Genomic DNA, 20,216 nt, shown 5'->3' on the forward strand with positions numbered 1-20,216 from the left:
CGTTTCACACTGGGCAGGCCTTAATTGGCCCACCAGCGTGAAATCACAGTCTGGCCCCGATCACGGGCAACGGGCAACTCCCTGACCAGTCCCACCCACACCCCGCCCAACAAGGGCAAAATTCTGCCCCAGCAAATTGTCATAAAAAGCCAACTGGTTCACTTGTGTCCTTTAAGGGAGGAAAACTGCTGTCTTTACCCAGTCTGGCCTCTACGTGACTCCAGACGCAGAGTAGTGTGAATGATCCTTAGTTGCCATTTTAAAGGGCCGAACAAGTGACTCAATTGTATCCAAATCACTCTAAAGGACTAAAGCAGTTCAAGAAGGTGGCTCACCACAACTTTCTCAAGGGCAATTAGGGATGGGTGATAAATGTTGCCTTGCCAGTGATACTCTCATCCTGTAAATGAATAGATGAAACATGAACCAAATAAAAGATGCCTGTTCCACTTCTTTAAAAGAGTTATTCAATTCACCCCACTTCATTGCTCTTTCCCCATAGCCTTGCAAATTATTCCCTTTCAAGTACACAGCAAATTGCCTTCTGAAAGTTACTATTGAATCTGCTTTCGCACCACCCCCCCACCATGCTGCATTAAAAAAACTCATCTCTGAGCTATCCCCCCCTTCCCCCTGCATACCAGTGGTTTTCACAGAATCACAGAATTATTACAGCGCAAAAGGAGGCCATTTGGCCCATCGTGTCTACACCGGCTCTCCAAATGAGCAACGTGACTTAGTGCCATTTTCCTGCTTTTTCTCCTTACCCTTGCACATTGTTTCTACTCAAATAATCATCTAATGCTCTCGAGTATCTGGATTGAACTTGCCTCCACCATGCTTGCAGGCAGTGCATTCCAGACTCGAACCACTTGCTGTGTGAAAAAAGTTTTTTCTCACATAACATTTGCCTCTTTTGCACATCAGTTTAAATCTGTGCCCTCTTGTTCTCTATCCCTTGATGAGCAGGAACAGTTTCTCCCTTTCTACTCTATCCAGCCCCTTCATGATTTTGAACACCTCTATCAAATCTTCTTTTAGCCTTCTCCCTTCCAAGCAGCACAGTCCCAGCCTCACCAATTTATCTTCATAACTCAAGTTTCTCATACCTGAAACCATTCTTGCAAACCTCTTCTGTACTTCATGCAATGTGATCACATCCTTCCTATAATGTGGCACCCAGAACTGTACACAACACTCCAGTTGAGGTCTACCCAATGTCTTATATAAAATCAGCATAACCTCCCTGCTCTTGTACTCTATGCCCCTATTAATAAAGCCCAGGACACTGTATGCTTTATTAACTGCTCTCTCCACCTGTCCTGCAACCTTCAATGATCTATGCACATATATAACCAAGTCTCTTTGCTCCTACACACCCTTAAGAATTGCACCCCTTATTTTATATTGTCTCGCCACATTCTTCCTACCAAAATGAATCACCTCACATTTAACCGCATTGAACTTCCTCTGCCACTTTTTTGGTCCATTCCACCAACTTGCCTATGTCCTTTTGAAGTTTTATACTGTCCTCCTCATGGTTTACAATGCCTCCAAGTTTTGTATCATCCGCAAAATTTGAAATTGTCCCCTGCACACCAAGATCCAGATCACTAATGTATATTAGGAAAAGCAAGGGTCCCAATACTGACCCCTGGGAAACTAATACAAACCTCCCTCCAGCTCGAAAAATATCCATTGACCATTACCCTCTGTTTCCTATTACTCAACCAATTTTGTATCCACATTGCTACTGTCCCTTTTATTCCATGAGCTATAACTTTTCTCACAAGTTTTTTGTGTGGCTTTTGAAAGTCCATATACACCACATCAACAGCATTACCCTCATTAACCCTCTCTGTCACCTCTTCAAAAAACTCCAGCAAGTTAGTTAAACCTGATTTCCCCTTTAGAAATCTATGCTGGCTCTTCTGAATCAACCCATGTTTTTGCATGTGACTATTAATTATAACCCGAAAAATTGTTTCTAGAAGCTTCCCCACCACTGAAGTTAAACTGACTCATCTGTAAGTGCTGGGCTTATTCTTACAACCTTTTTGAACAAGGGTGTAATGTTTGTAATTCTCCAGTCCTCTGGCACCTCCCCTGGGTCTAGGGAAGACTGAAAGATTATGGCCAATGCCCCTTCAATTTCCACTCTTACTTCAATATCCTTGGATGCATCTCATCCAGTCCCCGGTGCCTTGTCAACTTTAAGTACCGACAGTCTATTCAACGCTTCCTCCTTGTCAATTTTGAACCCTTCTGGTGACAGTTTCCTCCTCTGTCACCATGGCCCCAGTAGCATCTGCTTCCTTGGTACAGACAGATACAAATTATTCATTTAATATCTCAGCCATGCCCCCTGCCTCCACATGTAAATCTTCTTTTTGGTCCCTTATCGGCCCTACTCCTTGGGGAGAATTTTCTCCCCATTGGGGAGGGTGGGGGGTTGTGCAGGAGCGGGCAAGGGTGTGTGCGCAACCGATCACCACTCACGATTGGCTGGGTGCCGCCATTTTACATGGGAGGGCCAATTAAGGCCCGCCCAGCGTGACGAGCGCCCAGAAGCGTTGTGCGCTCCCTGTGCGGGCAGGGGGAGTTGCCTGAGTCGGGGCCTGCGCTCTTTTGCTCATGCACGCGAAAGAATGCAGAAAACGGAGCTGCCTCAGGGAGATTAGTTTAAGTTTAAAAAATTTTTAAGAAAGGAAAAGAAAATTTAGGGCATCCCCTCATGTGAAACTGTCACATGAGCTGGGACATATCTATGAATTTTATTAAAAAGGTTTTCAAACCTTTAAAAACCTTCATGAAACTTCATCCCGCCCATGGATGAGGTTCCATGAAAAATGTGAAGGCCGCCTGGGCTCTTCGCCTGTCCCCCAACCTTAAGGTTGGACAGGCAACTCAGTTTATTGTTTTAATTGATAGTTAACTGGCCTTAATAGGCCTTTTTGATAGTTTGATGGGCGCGCAGCCGACTAGGGTGCATGCTCGCCAAACTGAAAATCTGAATGACGCGCAGTGATGTTGGGACACACGCCTAACGTCACCACGCATCATTTTACGCCTCGGCAAGTGGGTCCCGTCCTGGCTGGTTGAGCCGAAGATTCTGCCCCTTCTTTTATCTTACTATTTATCTGCCAATAGAAGACTTTAGGATTCCCTTTTATGTTAAAGGATTGCAACTTAGAAGGTGTCCACCACACAGGTAAATGAAACCTAGTACACTTCGCTGAATAGAGCTATATAATTATGCAAGTGCTCATGCTTATGTTACTGCGTGAAACGTTTGTGTCAACATCCTGGGGGTTACCATTGACCAGAAACTGAACTGGACTAGCCATCTAAATACTGTGGCTACAAAAGCAGGTCAGAGGCTGGGAATCCTGCAGGGAGTAACTCATCTCCTGACTCCCCAAAAGCTGTCCACCATCTACAAGGCACAAGTCAGGAGTGTGATGGAATACTCTCCTTTTGCTTGGATGAGTGCAGCTCCATCAACACTCAGGAAGCTTGACACCATCCAGGACAAAGCAGCCCACTTGATTGGCACCTCTTCCACAAACATTCACTCCTTCCACCACTGACGAACTATGGCAGCTGTGTGTACCATATACAAGATGCATTGCAGGAACTCACCAAGGCTCCTCAGACAGCACTTTCTAAACCCACAACCATGACCATCCAGAAGGACAAGGGCAACGGATACATCAGAACACCACCACCTGCAAGTTCCCTTCCAAGCCACTTACCATCCTGTCTTGGAAATATATTGCCATTCCTTCACTGTCGCTGGGTCAAAATCCTAGAACTCCCTCCCTAACAGCACTGTGGGTGTACCTACACCACATAGACTGCAGCGGTTCAAGAAGGCAGCTCACCACCACCTTCTCAAGGTCTTTTAGGGATGAGCAATAAATGCTGGCCTAGCCAGCGACGCCCATATCCCATGAACGAATAATAAAAAAAAATTCCCTCCTTCCCCACATTACTATCTCTGAAGAAGCCTTTGCTCAGAACTAGCTGTGCTATGTTAAAGTCATTCTTCTGAAATCCCACCCATACAGACCTGCTGGTTCCTTTCAGGCTCTCTTCTATCAAAGCATCAATACAAATAATTTATCATTTGTGCTGAATTATAGAAGTAAGCACTCATACTTGCCAATTTTTTGTCCACTGCTGAAGAAAGTAAAGCAAAACAGTATTTGGACCATGACAAGTGTTCAACTCCTCTTTGAGGGAATTTGAAGGTGACTGTCTCTCACATCAAGGGTCAGGTCACATGGCGAATTAGCTTTATCAGAATACTCCAATTCTAACAACCTTCTTTCACATAAAAGCGAACACAATTCACCTTATCTCATCCCTCATGCTTTCTGCCAAGAGAATAGAATAGACTAGCAACTTACCACGGAAAGTAAATAACGGTGACACAAAACAATTGTTCAGTTTTGCCTCATTGACACGTTTGTGTAATTCATAAAGCTTAATTGATGAAAAGCCTTAATTTGTATGTATTATTGGAACGTTGTTAGGAAGTCTAAGTTGGCATCTCTTGAAGTGCCAAAACACTGTAATGTAGCTTTAAGAAAGAACATGTAGAGTTATAACTGTGGCATGTTTGTACATTTGGGTTCCAGTGATTCTAGCATTAGCAGTAAACAGAAGGCAAAATTGGGATGCTGATTGGATAGAAGAGTGGACTGAGGGCTAGAACTGTACGAGTATAAGTTAAGGTCAATATGCTGTAGGGAAGCCACGTGCATTCTTCCCATTGGCCAGAAATTACAAATATTTGGGTAGAACTCATTAGTTGTGTTGTCACAGGTGCACAACTTGGGGTGAATGTTGAAAAAGCTGCCTGCAAAAAGAGTATAAAGATAGGGGAGCATCACCACGAGTCTTTTCACATGCCAGGGGATAACATTTGTCTCAGGACAGTTGCTAAGGGGGCTTTGGTTGGGAGAAAAAGTTAGGAGTTAGCAGTAAGGCACTTGCTAGGAAGTTAGCACTTGCCAGGACATTGCCAGTCAACAGGTAATTGTCATCAGTTGGGGATTGCCTAACAGTCCAAAAGTGATTAAATGGCCATATGCTTGGGATTTCCGTAAGAATCCATAAACGACTAACTTAATTGTCACTGGGCTGGGGTTTGCCGTAAGAAGTCCAATTCAGAATTAGAATCTAGTATTAGGGCTAAAGTAATTGTCTTAAAAAAACATGAACAGTCTTTAAGCTGCTTCCAGCTTGAGAGGAAGAAAGAAAGAGCACTCAGCAGCTTGCGTGAAGTACACAGAGAGATAGCGAGAAAAGCACTCAAGTAGCTGTGAACCATGCAGCTACAACAGTTAAGGTAGACTGGGAAATTAGGGTTGAAGTCTTAAAGCTGCAAAGGGGTTTTGCACATATAGCAGAGTTAAGTTGACTAAGTTAAGATCTCAAAGAACGTTGTGAGTCAAGAGACCAGGTTCAAGGGAACAAGAAGAAAAGTTCCCAGAAGTCTCGGGATCCACAGGATCATGCCATGCCTCAACTAGTGGAATGTTAAGTATTAATATTTATTGTCCAATAAATCTTGTTAATTTGCATTCTAAATTAATGATTGCCCTTTTTGCCAATAAGGTTATTCCCCAACAAGAATTTTTTGCTCCGGCGTTTGGCATAGAATCCAAATCCCAACAGAATGTGCCAGTTAGCAATCAGGATTCCCACCAGCGACCAGATCTCATATTGTTTTGCTTGTTGACATAAGCATGCCGAAACAATCTCATGCAAAAATATTTTCCTCCTACAAATACTGTCAGCAAAGCATACAATGAATTAATATATATGTGTGAATGTAAACTCTTAAAAATATCTATTAAAACAATACTTATCACTATACATTATCTGAGCAGAATATACACTGAAATAAAATTGGAGGACCTGTTCATTCCTGTTTGTTTTAGGTTCATCTTACCTTTATACTGCATTGCATGATTTATTTAATCTAACATTGTGAAAATCTTTTTTATGAAAATATGTTTGCATATCTAATGCAACGTAAATGGTTAACAACTAGCCTTAGTCAGGAGAATTAAAATGACAGACAAAATATGCACAAAATTTACATAAATTTAAACACTTCACATATTCAATATAAAACCTTATTATCCAAAGCTAATTATCTGAGCTTGAAAGAAACTTAATGGATTCTCTGATGCAAAATGAACACCCTACCTGTTTTCTGTGACCTTAAATCACTGCTTTCCAATATTACAAATGTGACTACGGGCAGAATTTTCACCTCAGCTAGCAGGCATGCACCCGACTCGCTCAAGCACGTTGATGTTCAGCGAGCGTCCTGGCGTCTCCGCATAGTCGCGCAATAGTTCGGTCGGTGGGCGAACAAGGGTATCGGCAGTACGCCTGCCGACAATTAAAAGGCCTGTTAAGGCCATTAAAGTATCAATTAAGTTACATTTTTTTACTGCCCGCAGATGAAAGGGCCAAGCGGCCTTTGCATTTTTTTTGGAAACCTCATCCATGGGCGGGATGAGGCTTCTAACACCAAATAAAAGTAAAATAAAACTTTTGAAATTTCACTTATAACATGCCCCTACTCATGTGATAGAGGCACATGAGGGGACTTGTTTTATAACATTTTTCTAATCTTAATTTTTTTTTTGAAAACTCGTCATAGATCTGAGGCAGCTCTGTGCCTCAGGGAGATTCTCCACGCACTCGCGCACATCCACGAAGTTTGCGCTCGCCCCGCTCACCTTCCTCCTCCCCCCTGCACAAACAGCGATGAGTGCTGCCGCTCGCGTTTCATGCTGGGCGAGCCTTAACTTGCCCGCCAGCGTGAAATCGCCTTCCGGCCTCAATCGCGGGCGGCGGTCAGCTTCCCAATCGCCCCCGCCACGCCCGCCCGACAAGGGCAAAATTCAGCCCTACATTTCGTAAAGCACTTTGGTAACTCCTCTGAGGCTGGGAAAGACCCTATATAAATGCCAATCTTTCTTTCTGTGGTGTAGTAAGTGCCACACATGCTGTATTGAAAGAAGCTTATCTGTTTTGCACTTTATGTAATGTCAACTTTGAACTGTTATGAAATGTAGTTTTATACATTTTATGAACAAAGTAAATTGTTGGAAAAGAAAGCTTTATTTTTCCACAATTGCCATATAGAATATTGCATGAATGGAACCCTTGTTGTCCACATTATCCAATCATTTTCTTACAATAAACATCATTCAATGTGTATGTGTCTATTTTTACTTGCAATGGTAATGTCTTGAAAGTACACAAAGCTTGAAGCCATAACCCATCTCCAGCAGAAAACTAGTAAAACCTGTAGTCCGTTCAATTCTTTGGGATTAGGTATAATGTATGTAGTCGAGCGGGAGATATGCAAGCCATCTTCGATTCATTGCAGCTACATTTCTTTCATCTATTTCTCAAAAACCTAACCATCGCCCACCATGAAAGGTAAAAATATCTGGGCCAGGATTTTATGGCCCCACCGCGGCGTGTCTCCCCCCCCGGCGGATGTGACGAGCCATTTAAAGCTCCATTCAGTTCAATGGGACTGTAATATCCCGCCAGGCGGGAGGGGCTGCAAAATCCTGGGCATGGTTACTATGCATAAATGAGATTCTCACTGCTGGACCAGATAACAACCAGACAATGGAAATGCTGCAGTACCATGCAAAAAACAGACCTTTCATATAGCAATCATGGTCTAAATTGAATTAAATTGAATCTTCCCATTACTGGAGTATATTTGTCTTTGAACTTGCCCTGTCACTATAATGTGCAATGCGTTAAATATTGAAACGTTGCTGAATATAGGTTCTTGTTACCTCACATTTAGGGAATTAATGTTTCATGTTTGGTACATAATGTAGCATTCACTTCATATGATAAAATAATCATAAGCGTTAGCAACCTAGTATAACATTAACAGTTTCTTCCTCTCGCATGGCTGTCTGCAAGCTTTAACATCAAGCTATACTATCCTTAATTTCTTGTGCAATCAACTCCAAAGAGTGTTCAGTATTCATCACAACAATCTCGCTTACAATGAGAAAATGTTGCTTAAAATTATGGCATATACATAATTAAACTAACATGTAGCTTGCAGCATAAATACCTTTCCAAAGCTCCCTTTTCCAATTGCACGTAGTATTTGAAAATGGTCAAAAGTCACTGCAAAAAAGAGAAAACATTTGTGTGTTAATAAAGTCACATCTACAACAGTGTTTATTGTCATTCCTGAATATCAGATTTCTCTAAATACAGATCTGTCTTGTGCTACTGGACACTTAAATTCAGCAGTGAGAGTGAGGAAGTGAGGTCAGTGGTACTGGAAGAGTTCATAACTTTAAAACATATGTATATTATATATATGCGCCACATCTTCATTGCCCACTTATTAGCTGTAGGATGAATATATCTTTACATATTCAAATTGAGCTGGTGCCAGTGAGGCACTCAGCTTCAAGGAGAGTGGGTTTTTACTATAACAGATTGATGGTATTACTTTCTTCCACCACCTCATTTTACATTTCCTGAACATCTGCATTGTGTTTGCTGGCATCGTGTATTCAATAAAGTAATTAGATGATAGCCACAGGAAATACGAGACAACCATGAAGTTGTTTCCATGAGATGGAGTAGCCCAAGGGATTTTAGAGATGTAGTAATACTGTTGTAGTACAATAGCAAATAAATACAATTTAAATGATGATTTTAAGGCAACAAAACTTAATACAATGTTGGTTACAATAGGATGAAAGAATAGCTTTAGCCTTTTAAACAACATGTGTTCTACTCAGTGTACTTTAATAAATATTTTATGTTTCTTTTCAACTCCAAAAATTGAATACATCACACACAATGGGTTGGATTTTGTCCTATTACTGAGTCCACTGGTGGGTCCGGAAGAAGTCGGGAATCTGGTACAGGAAGGATGAGGCTGCCTGAACCCAATTGCAAGGCGTCAAGCTCATGAATATGTGAGACATAAGCTTGTCGCCTGATCACATGGTGGAGGCAGCTCTATAGGGAGACCCATGTCACCTGATCCCCATACAAGAGAAGGTGCCATTTTAAAATGGCGGATAGCCCTGTTAAAAAGCTGAAATTCTGAATGCAGTTTTTCTGAGGGAGGACTGCAGTTGAACTGGTTTAACATTGTCAGATGTGCGAATATTGCAACAGAAAATTTTGAGGTAGAAGAAAGCTCCATCGTCATACAAGTTTAGTTAGTTTCATCAACAGATTTAGCTGTGCTCAGAGAAGTCACAATCCACATGCACATCACCGAGAGCTCACTGCACAACCTCCTCCAGGCCCTCTGGGAGCGCAGAGTGTTTGTATTTCCAGCTGATGGCTGCAAAAAACCATCATGAATGACCATGGCGGCTTGGGTGGAGGTTGTCATGGAGGTGAACAGCCATGGGCTTCATCTAGAGGACAGGGTCCAGTGCCAAATGAGGATGAATGATCTCCTCCGCTCTGCAAGGTGTGTTTGAATTTCATATAATTTCAATAAGTGGATGAAAGGTGGGCGAAAAAAGTAGGGGCACTGAATGGATAAGGGCTAAGACAGATGTTGAAATGTAAAGTGTTCCTCCTCACCAGTTTCCCTAGCCGCACAGTGTGTATGTGTGTGTCTGTCACCGGAATCTACATCTTGCTCAGCACCGTACCCAGATTTCCTGAGAGCGTGAGGATTTTAAGGAAAGCTGGGCAACTTGATACCCCATGGGACCAGGGCAGTAAGGGATTCTCCTCAGCGTCACTGGAAAATTCACTTTTTCCTTCTGCTTGCAGGAAAAAAAGAGCCCACAATGCCAGGAAGGGACCCAAGACTGGGAGTGGAGATTTGTCCATTGACAGAGGCAGAAATGGAAATCCTGGAGCTGGCAGGGGAGCAGGGCAATCAGTCCATATCTAACACTGAATTTGGACTGCTGAGGGTAGAGGGTGAGGAGGGATTGCGTTTACCCATCATTCCTGGCGACCATGTCAGCCCGCTGCACCCATGAATGGTACTGGACTTTTATATCATCACTCCAGTAATTGTTCTTATGATTCAATTGAAGGCTCGACTGCTGCAGAGATTCGGGACCAACCCCATGTGTTCCACCTCACACCTCCTTAGAGGATGACGGTCTGGATGCCTCTGAGATGCAGTGTCCCCTGGACCCAGCAGCGGTGCAGATACTGTCACCTTGGCAGGGAGTCGATCGCATACCAGCTCGGGGTTACGATCTGGTGAACACCGCATAGTCAGGGAGATGCAGTGACAGGCGAGGCTACTGGCAGTCGGAGGAGTGTTGGAGGGCAGCCCCTGCTGCTCCCCTGGCTGAAGATGGGCCTCTGATGAGGGTCATACTCAACTTGTTGAGTTGCAGAGGTGAACAGGGGCGTAGCTGACAGAGTTGCCTGTGGCTTTGAGCAGACTTCCACCGGTGATAGAGGGGTCCTTTCACGGGATAACCTCTGCAATATCTCAGGCAGGAGAGCACATCACTTCTTCCCTGGAGAGGGTGGAGATTGTCATGGAGAGACAGGCCCAGGAGGTGACACACAGATGCCTGTTGTCAGCACAACCATGCAGCCCAACACTGGGAATCAATGGGAAGCAGGGAGAGCCATTTTGCACCGATGACTGGGGAAGATGCAACCTGACATGCTTGAGGGTTCTTCTCAAGGCACTCTGAGTGCTGTCAGGAGTTCCACAGCCCCTCTGCCAGTGATGCAAGCTCCTTCAGCAGCAATGGCCACAGGGGACACTCCTGCACTGGTAAAAGGGAGCCTTATATTCCCTGGCCATCCACACTTAGGACAAAAGTTATGCTCAGTCGGACCAAACATTATGGTTTCACTGTTCACCATGTGCAAACAGATTTATTTAATCAAATGACAATGCTACACCAGTCTCATTTTAAACTGTGCCTTTTGCTTCTGTGTACTGACAAGGCACATTTCCTTCCCATATCTTCTGACATGGATCAGCTCCAGATTCTACAAAGATAAAAGCAAAGAACTGCGGATGCTGGAAATCCAGATTCTGCAAGTTTTTTTTAGCCTAAACGAGTGTGCATCACTTTGAAATCTGGGTAAATAATAAGCCAGGAAGATAAGTGCTAAAGTAAACATACACCTTCCAGTCAGTCATTTGCTTAATGCATCAGAAACATAATTGGACTGGCATTTTCACTAGGAGATTTTGCTAAAATAAAATCACTTACCACGCTAGTACAAAGGAGGACAAACTTGCTTTCTTATGAAAAACTTAACCTAGCTTATTTAGCCAGACCAGACTGTAACATCCTCCTCTACATCCCTTCATCCCCCCACTGACCCCCGGCTTATATCCCATCTCACGCTGCAACCTTCTGTCAGCTCATGTTCCATCTGTCGCTGCCTACCCTCATTCGCCACCTCTTTTTCCACCACTGTGCTATATATATATATATATATATATATGACAATCAGTTAGGGTTGCCACCCTTTGAAAAACTTGGTTTAGGGCATTTAATGTGTAATAGGCCTCTTCTACTGGCTGACATTAGAGCTTGTGTGAATGGCATTTGAAATCTAAATTGTTCCTCGCTTTGATCAGGTTTCCCTGCACAATCTTCACTGCACCCTTTTCTTGCCTTGATATTTGGGACATTATCTGCCATGATGGCAGACCATCATGGAGTGCATGGTGAACCTCTGCTGCAGCTTGGCTTGCCTAACAAGCGATTGTCACTCCCAGAAACAAGGAGGTTATAGTGCTGAAAAAAGCCATCTTCCCATTTATCGGGCGAAACTAATTCACAGGTTTGCACTCAGATCTGCTAACTCTTCCATGGATCAGGCACTGTACATTTCAGTCGAACATTTGGCCACTTCTCAGTGTCGTGAGGCTTCTCGCCCTCTGATGTCCTGCCTTCTCTATTCTTCAGGCAGTGGCAGGCCCCATCATGGCTGCTGTCTGCCTTTGAGGTTCGTGCTCAGCAGGCAGATGCTGCAGACACCAGACCAGACTGTAACATCCTCCTCTACATCCCTTCACTCCCCCGTGGGGTCGAGACTTGGAAATTATCCAGGCCTCTGGTTCCTGACCCCAGATTGAAAATCCAGCCCCATGAGGATAACTCCTTCCAAATGAAGTTTAATCATAAACCTGTCAGTAATAAGGAAGTTACAAAGTATGCAAGCATTCCAGAACTTGCAGCAGTAAGCACAGTTGGAAAAATAGGAATTTGTATGCATCACAATTTATGAATACATTCAACATCCAAACATCCTTGTCACGTCTTTAGTTTGAAGGTTTGAGTTGAGAAAAATTCAAATATGCCACATTAACTATAGGCTAAATGTCCGCAGTTCTTTTCAACACACTGTGTACACAATCACTCATCGTAGAATCGTAGAAAGTTTCCTGCACAAAAGGAGGCCACTTGGCCCATCGTGTCTGCGCTGGCTGAAAAATCAAGCCCACCCAGCCTAATCCAACATTTCACCATTTGGTCCGTAGCCCTGCAGGTTACAGCACTTCAGGTGCATATCCAGGCACTTTTAAATGAGATTAGCTTTTCTGCCTCTACCACCCTTTCAAGCACTGAGTTACAGACTCCTACAGCCCTCTGGATGAAAATGTTTTCCCTCATCTCCCCTCTAATTTTCCTACTAATCCCATTAAATCTACGCCCCCTAGTCATTGACCTCTCTCCTGTCCACTGTATCCAGGCTCCTCACAATTTTGTACACCTCAGCCTCCTCTGTTCCAAGGAGAACAAGCCCAGCCTATCCGATCTTTCCTCATACATGCATTTTTTCAGTCCTATCAACATCCTCATGGATCTCCTTTGTACTCTCTCCAATGCAGTTACATACTTTCTGTAATGTGGGAACCAGAACTGCACACAATGTGGCCTAACTAATGTTTTATATAGTTCCAGCATAACCTCCCTGCTTTTTTATCTATGTCTTGATTAATAGAGGAAAGGAGATGCCTTCTTAACCACTTTATCCTGTCCTGCTACCTTCAGGGATCTGTGGATATTCACTCTAAGGTGAATGTTCATAATACAATCTTAATGTGCTTATGCTTTGCCTACTCATGATAAACAGTAATACCAAAATATAAAACAAACAAAATAAAACTTTTATCCTGTGAAGCATACATCTCTTGCAAATGTGTCACTTTAAAGTTGTGGTAACCCAAATGGAATTTTCTTAAATTCATTTTGCGGGAGGTGGGTGTCGCTGGCTGGGCCAGCATTTATTGCCCATTCCTAATTGCCCTTGAGAAGGTGGTTGTAAGCTGCCTTCTTGAATTGCTGCAGTCCATGTGGTGTGGGAACAGTGTTGTCAGGGAAGGAGTTCCAGGATTTTGACCCAATGACATTGAAGGAACGGCAATATATTTCCAAGTCAGGATGGTGAGTGACTTGGAGGGGAAATTCCAGGTGGGGGTGTTCCCATGTATCTACTACCCTTATCCTTCTAGATGGTAGTGGTTGTGGATTTGGAAGGTGCGACCAGAGGAGCCTTGGTGAGTTTCTGCAGTGTATCTTGTAAAAGGTGCACATTGCTGCCACTGTTCGTTGGTAGTGGAAGGAATGTTTGTGGAAGGGGTGCCAATCAAGTCAGCTGCTTTGTCCTGGATGGTGTCAAGCTTCTTGAGTGTTGCTGGAGCTGCACTCACCCAGGCAAGTGGAGAATATTCCATCACACTCCTGACTTGTGCCTTTTCGATGGTGGGACAGGCTTTGGGGAGTCAGGAGGTGAGTCACTCACCACAGGATTCCTAGCCTCTGACCTGCCCTTGTAGCCACGGTATTTAAATGGCTGGTCCAGTTCAGTTTCTGGTCAATGGTAACCGCCAGGATATTGATGATGGGGGACTTCAGTGATGGTAATGCCATTGACTGTCAAGGGGTGATGGTTAGATTCTCTCTTATTGGAGATGGTCATTGCCTGGCACTTGTGTGGCATGAATGTTAATTCCCACTTGACAGCACAAGACCTTGCTGCAGGTCTTACTGCATTTGGACATGGACTGCTTCAGTATCTGAGGAGCCGCGAATGGTGCTGAACATTGTGCAATCATCAGCAAACATCCCCACTTCTGACTTTATGATGGAAGGAAGGTCATTGATGAAGCAGCTGAAGATGGTTGGGCCTAGGACACTACCCTGAGAAACTTCTGCCATGATGTCCTGGAACTAAGATGATTGATCTCCCACAACCTGAGCCATCTTCCTTTGTGCTAGGTATGACTCAAAGCATTTCAACGGAGTGAACTAGCTGCTCCCTTGTAACAGTTTCTATGCACTCAGATCTTAGAAAGCTTTGATGAATAGTCAATTTAAAGATATTTTTGAAGGAGAAAATCTATTTTAAATGCAAATTCTACGATTAGCCTGTCAAACAAGAATGCTGTTTGCAAGTGGGGTGTGAATGCTGCCATAGTGGGTGTTCTGGCAACTCTGACTTTACTGCTGGATGCATGTGGGCACTTTGTTCCATAATTGCTATGCAAATAGAGATCCACTGTAAATTATAGTTGTGCAGTTGAGCATTAAAGTTATTATCAGAGAGGAATCGTGTTGCTTTGGTGCTTATGCATATATTTTACAAAGTTGCATTCCTAGCTTGGAGTATAGCATTCCAAAGGTCAGTATCATGAAAGCTGGGGGCTGTATTGGATTTTCTGGATATTAAGGTTAACAGACAGAAAATCCTAGGAAGGCTGCCAATCTTCTTGTTCAAACCTAAACTCTATGCTTGGGCACATATTCTAATGTAAATCAAGCAGATGGACAATTCAAGGGATGGGCTTAAACTTTAAAGGAAAACTATTCGACTAGCCCAGGGACCTTTGTACATTTGTCTGTGTTCCTTTCATTTTGCTAAAGGACATGGAAGCTTAAACCTATGCAAGGAGAATTTAGTATGGATCACCAGAAGTCATCTTCCCAAATGTTTGTTGAGAGAAGTTGGGTGAGCTTTGGACTGTCAATCCCCGTATTCATATCTTGTAAATGTGATGGATTTGCTATCTACTATTGTTCCCATTTCTTTTGATTCTAAACTTCCATCATCTGAACTGACAGGAGATGTGGTGTGTATCCCATGTATTCTGCAGAAAACAATTTCTTGTGATCAAGGTTAATTGTTGGACCTACTAACACATGCAGCAGAGAATAGAGATGCAGTTTCAGTTCTTAGGAAGCTATGGCTGACTTACAGAAACTATTATCAATGAAAAAATGGTAGGAAAATATACAAACAGTAACGCTGATGGCCTTAACTCTAGTAATACATGCCCCGGGCACCCAAAAAGGGCATTTGTAGCATGCCTGCCACTTTCTCATAAAGGAATCCTGCTGTTTCTACACATTCCTTGCTATTCAAGAAAAAGAACAGGGTTGTACTTATCAAACTCACACCCAGTGATCATTATCTCTACAGGAAGCTTCTCAGGTTTTCAGCAAAGTTCAAAATTCAACCCTCCCTCAATTCTGGGGGCACAGCACTGCCAAGCAATGCACCCACACCTGCCATATGTGGGGCCAATGTCTTAACTAGAAGCTGAAACTGCAGACTGGTTTAGACCGCATCAGTTCAGGTTCATTTCATGTGATGTGATACCATCAGTTTTCCGCCACAAAGCATCTACCCTCTCCTGCTGTTACTTGTATAAATTAAGGTTAAGTATTTACAGATGGGAGGCAATCATTGGATAATTACTTGTGCACAAATAAAGAGACACTTTGATTTAATGTTTGTAAGTTCCTTTTAAACTTTGTCTTTGCTTTTACAGTTAACCTAACTTAGGGGCTGTGTTTACTTCATCCCTCATTTTGTTAATTTAGTTTACTTGTTTGACTCTGTGTTACAGTGTCCCTTTAAGGGTTGTTCATTAGTTAATTAGGTTAATTGTTTTAAGTTTGCTCAAAAGGGTGTAAAGAGGCACTTATTGACATTGATAGTGGGTTGTAGAGTTAGGAGGTTAGGATCTATACAATTGTAATGTCTTACTTTGTGAATAAATCAAAACTAAGATTGACCTCTGGTCTCTTCCTTTATCAACTGGCTGTTAGAGGTTTAACCTTATGCTGTTCAAGAGATTTTATAATGGAGGAAACCAGGAAAAGGCAGAGAAACTAAAGAAATATTTTAGCTTAGGCTTTCGCCATGACAGAGAGGCTCTCCTTTGTGATGAAAATAGTGGAAATGGCTGAAAATCCTAAGTTCCACCCCCCAAACATGGCAGTTCCTATTTTTGCAGGGGTGAGACTGGAATTGGGCCAAGGTTAATGCATGGATGGCTTATGGAGGCAGCTGGACATTTAAATCACCAGCTGCTTCCACTGAAGCGACATTTTGTGGCCAAGAAAGTGAAATCCGGTGTGTGCAGATTAGACCAGATAAAAGCTGGTCTGAACTTGGCAAATTCGTTTGGATAGCCAGGGTAATCCTTGGGAGAGGTAAGGTAGCCCTTTGGATATGGTCCCAGGACACATCTGGGAGACGTAAGGCCCCCTTTGTGAGAGGTAAGGCACTCTTTAGGATTGTTAAAAGTAAGCACGATTGTGCATAAATTTATTGGAACAGTTAGCCGTCAAAGAACTGTCAAGGTGTCAAAGAACTGTCGAAACTCTTTGGAACTGTCAAAACTCACTGGAACTATCAATGCTGTCAATGATTTAATTCTGCTGAACTTTAAATTTAAAAAAGTCTGGGATTCAAAAATATCAATATCTGATATTTCATTCTGGTTGTTGACATAAACCTAAAAGCTATCATTATAGGATTTGTGCTGCAATGATTTATTTTGCAAACTAATATTACCAAAGTTGGGTGCCTGTTAAGTGAAGCAGTGTGATTGATGGCTCCTAGTGGTTATAGATGAGAAATACTTGTTTTCATAGGCGATTAGTTGAAGGAATTTTATTGAAAGTTTTTTTTTTATCAAGGAAATTGTTTAAAATAGTGATGTTATCAATAGACACATAACTTTACTTTATGTCAGCATGGTTCCTGAGGTTTGCCAGTGGTGGATACTAGGTGAGTTGGCAGGGAAAGGGTAAGGGCAAAGAGTGGTGGGTAGGGGCATAGGCTGGTGTGAGATGGCACTAAGTTGACATAAGGGCTATATAGGGCCATGGGGATGTGAGGGGAACAGAGGGTATGAGGGGCCATGGGAGTAGGTAGAGGGTATGGCATAGGGGGTATAAAGGACCAGTGGGGATAGAGAGGCATGGATTAGCATGGGGGTATGAGGGCCTGGGGTTTGGCAGAGGGCCATGTGTTGGCATGAGTATGAGTGGCCATGGGGGTGTGGGTAGAGGGGCATGGTTTGTTTTGGGGGTATGAGGTGCCATGGGGGTGGGTGAGGGGCATGAGGTGGTATAAGTTGGCATAGTTGTTACGTGGGAAGTGTGTGGGGGTTCAGGGGGTGAGGATTGAGGGCTGGAGGGCTGTTTTTTATTTTAATCATTTTGTTAATTAAATTCAACGAAGTCCTGGAGCCCAGAAGCAGGCCTTCCACCCAGCCCATCTCTGCACCCGACGGCCAGGGGTGGTGGGCCTGACTTCGAATCCAGCCCTGCCGGAATGGAAATCAGAACTGTGGGCCGCCATTATTCAAAATCCGGTTCACAGAGCTGGGAATTCTCCCGTCTCTGTGCACCCGACCCGGGAGTGAAAACCTGGGCCTTTATGTCTGTCTTCATGGAGGACAATACAAAAAGCTAGCAAGGAATACTAGAGAACAAAGGGACTAGCAAGGATGAGAAGCTGAAAGAAATTAGCATTAGTAAAAAAGTACTACTGGAGAAATTAACAGGGCTGAAAGTTGATAAATCCCCTGGGCCTAATGATCTACATCCCAGAGTGTTGAAAGAGGAGGCTGTAGAGATGGTGGATGTGCTGGTGGTCATCTTCCAAAATGCTATAGATTCTGGAATGGTTCCTGCAGACTGGAAAGTAACAAATGTAACCCCACACTTTAAGAAAGGAGGAGAAAGAAAATGAGGGACTAATGACCTGTCAGCCTGATATCAGTAGTAGGGAAAAAGATGGAATCTATAATAAAGGATGTGAAAGCCAGCCACTTAGTAAATAATGGTAGGGTTGGGCAGAGTCAACATGGATTTATGAAGGGGAAATCACGTTTGACAAAACTATTAGAGTTTTTTAAGGATGTAACTAGCAGAATAGATGAGGGGCAACCAGTGGATGTCATGTATTCGGATTTTCAGAAGGCTTTCGATAAGGTCCCACACAAGAGGTTAGTAAACAAAATTAGAGCACATGGGATTGGGGGTAATATTGAGAATTGGTACCCTAGTAGGGTACCACAGGGATCAGTGCTTGGGCCCCAACTATTCACAATCTATATCATTAATTTGGACATGGGACCAAATGTAATACTTCCAAGTTTGCTGTTGACACAAAACTAGGTGGGAATGAGAGTTGTGAGCAGAATGCAAAGAGGCTTCAAGGGGATTTCTTCAGGCTAAGTGAGTGGGCAAGAACACGGCAGACTGATCGTAATGTGGAAAAATGTGAAGATATCCACTTCAGTAGGAAAAACAGAAATGCAGAGTATTTCTTAAATGGTGAGAGATTGGGAAGTATTGATGTCCAGAGGGACCCCAGTGTCCTTGTTCATGAGTCACTGAAAGCTAACATGCAGGTGCGGCAAGCAATTAGAAAGGCAAGGGGATTTGAGTGCAGGATGAAGATGCCTTGCTGTAATTGTATAGAGCCTTTGGTGAGACTGCACCTGGAGTGTTGCGTACAGCTTTGGTCTTCTTACCTAAGGAAGAATTCTCTTGCCTAGAGGGTATGCAACAAAGGTTCACCAGACTGATCCATGGGATGATGGAATTGTCCTATGAGGAGAGATTGAGGAGACTGGGCCTATATCCTCTAGGTTAGAAGAATGAGAGGTGATCTCATTGAAATATACAAAATTCTTACAGGGCTCAATAGGTTAGACATAGGAGGGATGCTTCCCCTGGCTGGAGTGTCTAGAACCAGGGGGCACAGTCTCAGAATAAGGGGCAAGCCATTTACGGCTGACATGAGGAGGAATTTCTTCACTCAGAGGGTGGTGAATCTTTTGAATTCTCTACCCCAGAGGGCTGTGGAGGCTCAGTCATTGAGTAAAGTCAAGGTAGACTATCTATTAGCGATATCAAGAGGTACGGTGATAATGTGGGAAAATGCTGCTGTGGTAGAAGATCAGCCATGATCTAGCTGAATGGCAGAGCAGGCTCGAGGGACCGAATGGCCTAGCCCTGCTCCTATTTCTGAATACCAATTCCTGAGTACTCATCACAAACACTTTTTTCATTCAAAGTCAAACTTGAGTAATTTTGCTAGAAACACTTCAATTGCCCCTTAAATGAGTAATTAATAAATTGTAAAATTAGTTAAAATCTACTCTCTTCATTAACATGAGTCACATCTTTTTACTCTGAGGAATTGGCAACCACTCTATTACTGTTCATGCACAGATTATTGCATCTAACTCGCACACAAGCATGATCACTTTAACACACACAATAATCGCAGCCCCTTAAAATTTCAACCTTTAATGAAGTCTGTTACTTGTGAGTTCATTTTTCCCCACACAGTATGTTTATCTATGAATCAGAGAAACAGGAGTAATAAAAGCATAACATACTTAATATGCTATTTCAACATTATTTCAACATTAATTAAATAAATGTAGTCGTTGTCATTAATCATTAATCAGCAGGCCTGGCACATTGCATATTCGCTTGATCTTAATTTAATATAAAGCCTGATCTGAAGTGATAGGCAGGATCATGGCTGGAAGAAGGTTTCCTCATGGGACCAGAGGAACAATTCTGCTTTTCTGAGTGTTTTATCTGGGTCTAAAAGGGGTTTCTGTTATCCTGAGAAAGCTATCATAGACCGCTATTCATAGAAACCATTCTTGTTTATTTACAGATCTATGTACTCTACATGAAGTTGTATCCCTGCTTCCCACCGGATCTGCCTTTTAGGATGGAATTTTCCGCTCCCGTTGGCAGCAGGCATATTTGGAGGTGAGAGCGGACAATATGGCAAGAAAGTCAAAAATCGGTTTTAAGCTGTGGTGAAACCAGTTTGTGATCATCGGCTCCACCCATCAATGACGGGCTGCGTTTCCTGCTGCCTCAGGTCAGGAACCTAATTTC

At 43.1% G+C, this 20,216-nt stretch overlaps 1 protein-coding gene across 5 annotated transcripts in view; it reads right to left on the minus strand.

Annotated features, from left to right (window-relative positions):
* The window catches only part of LOC121289536 (serine/threonine-protein kinase 32C), a 361,206-nt gene that overhangs the window by 206,036 nt on the left and 134,954 nt on the right, over positions 1-20,216 (minus strand). For 4 of the 5 annotated variants that reach the window (XM_041209034.1, XM_041209032.1, XM_041209036.1 and 1 more), the window contains exon 2: positions 8,138-8,193. In XM_041209034.1, coding sequence (XP_041064968.1) covers positions 8,138-8,193 — 56 coding nt within the window. Of the gene's footprint in view, positions 1-8,137; positions 8,194-8,527; positions 8,556-20,216 lie in introns of those variants that run through there. The other variant, XM_041209033.1, reaches the window with a different exon arrangement.

This window comes from Carcharodon carcharias, chromosome 17, assembly GCF_017639515.1.
Source record: "Carcharodon carcharias isolate sCarCar2 chromosome 17, sCarCar2.pri, whole genome shotgun sequence".
Lineage (NCBI taxonomy): Eukaryota > Metazoa > Chordata > Chondrichthyes > Lamniformes > Lamnidae > Carcharodon > Carcharodon carcharias.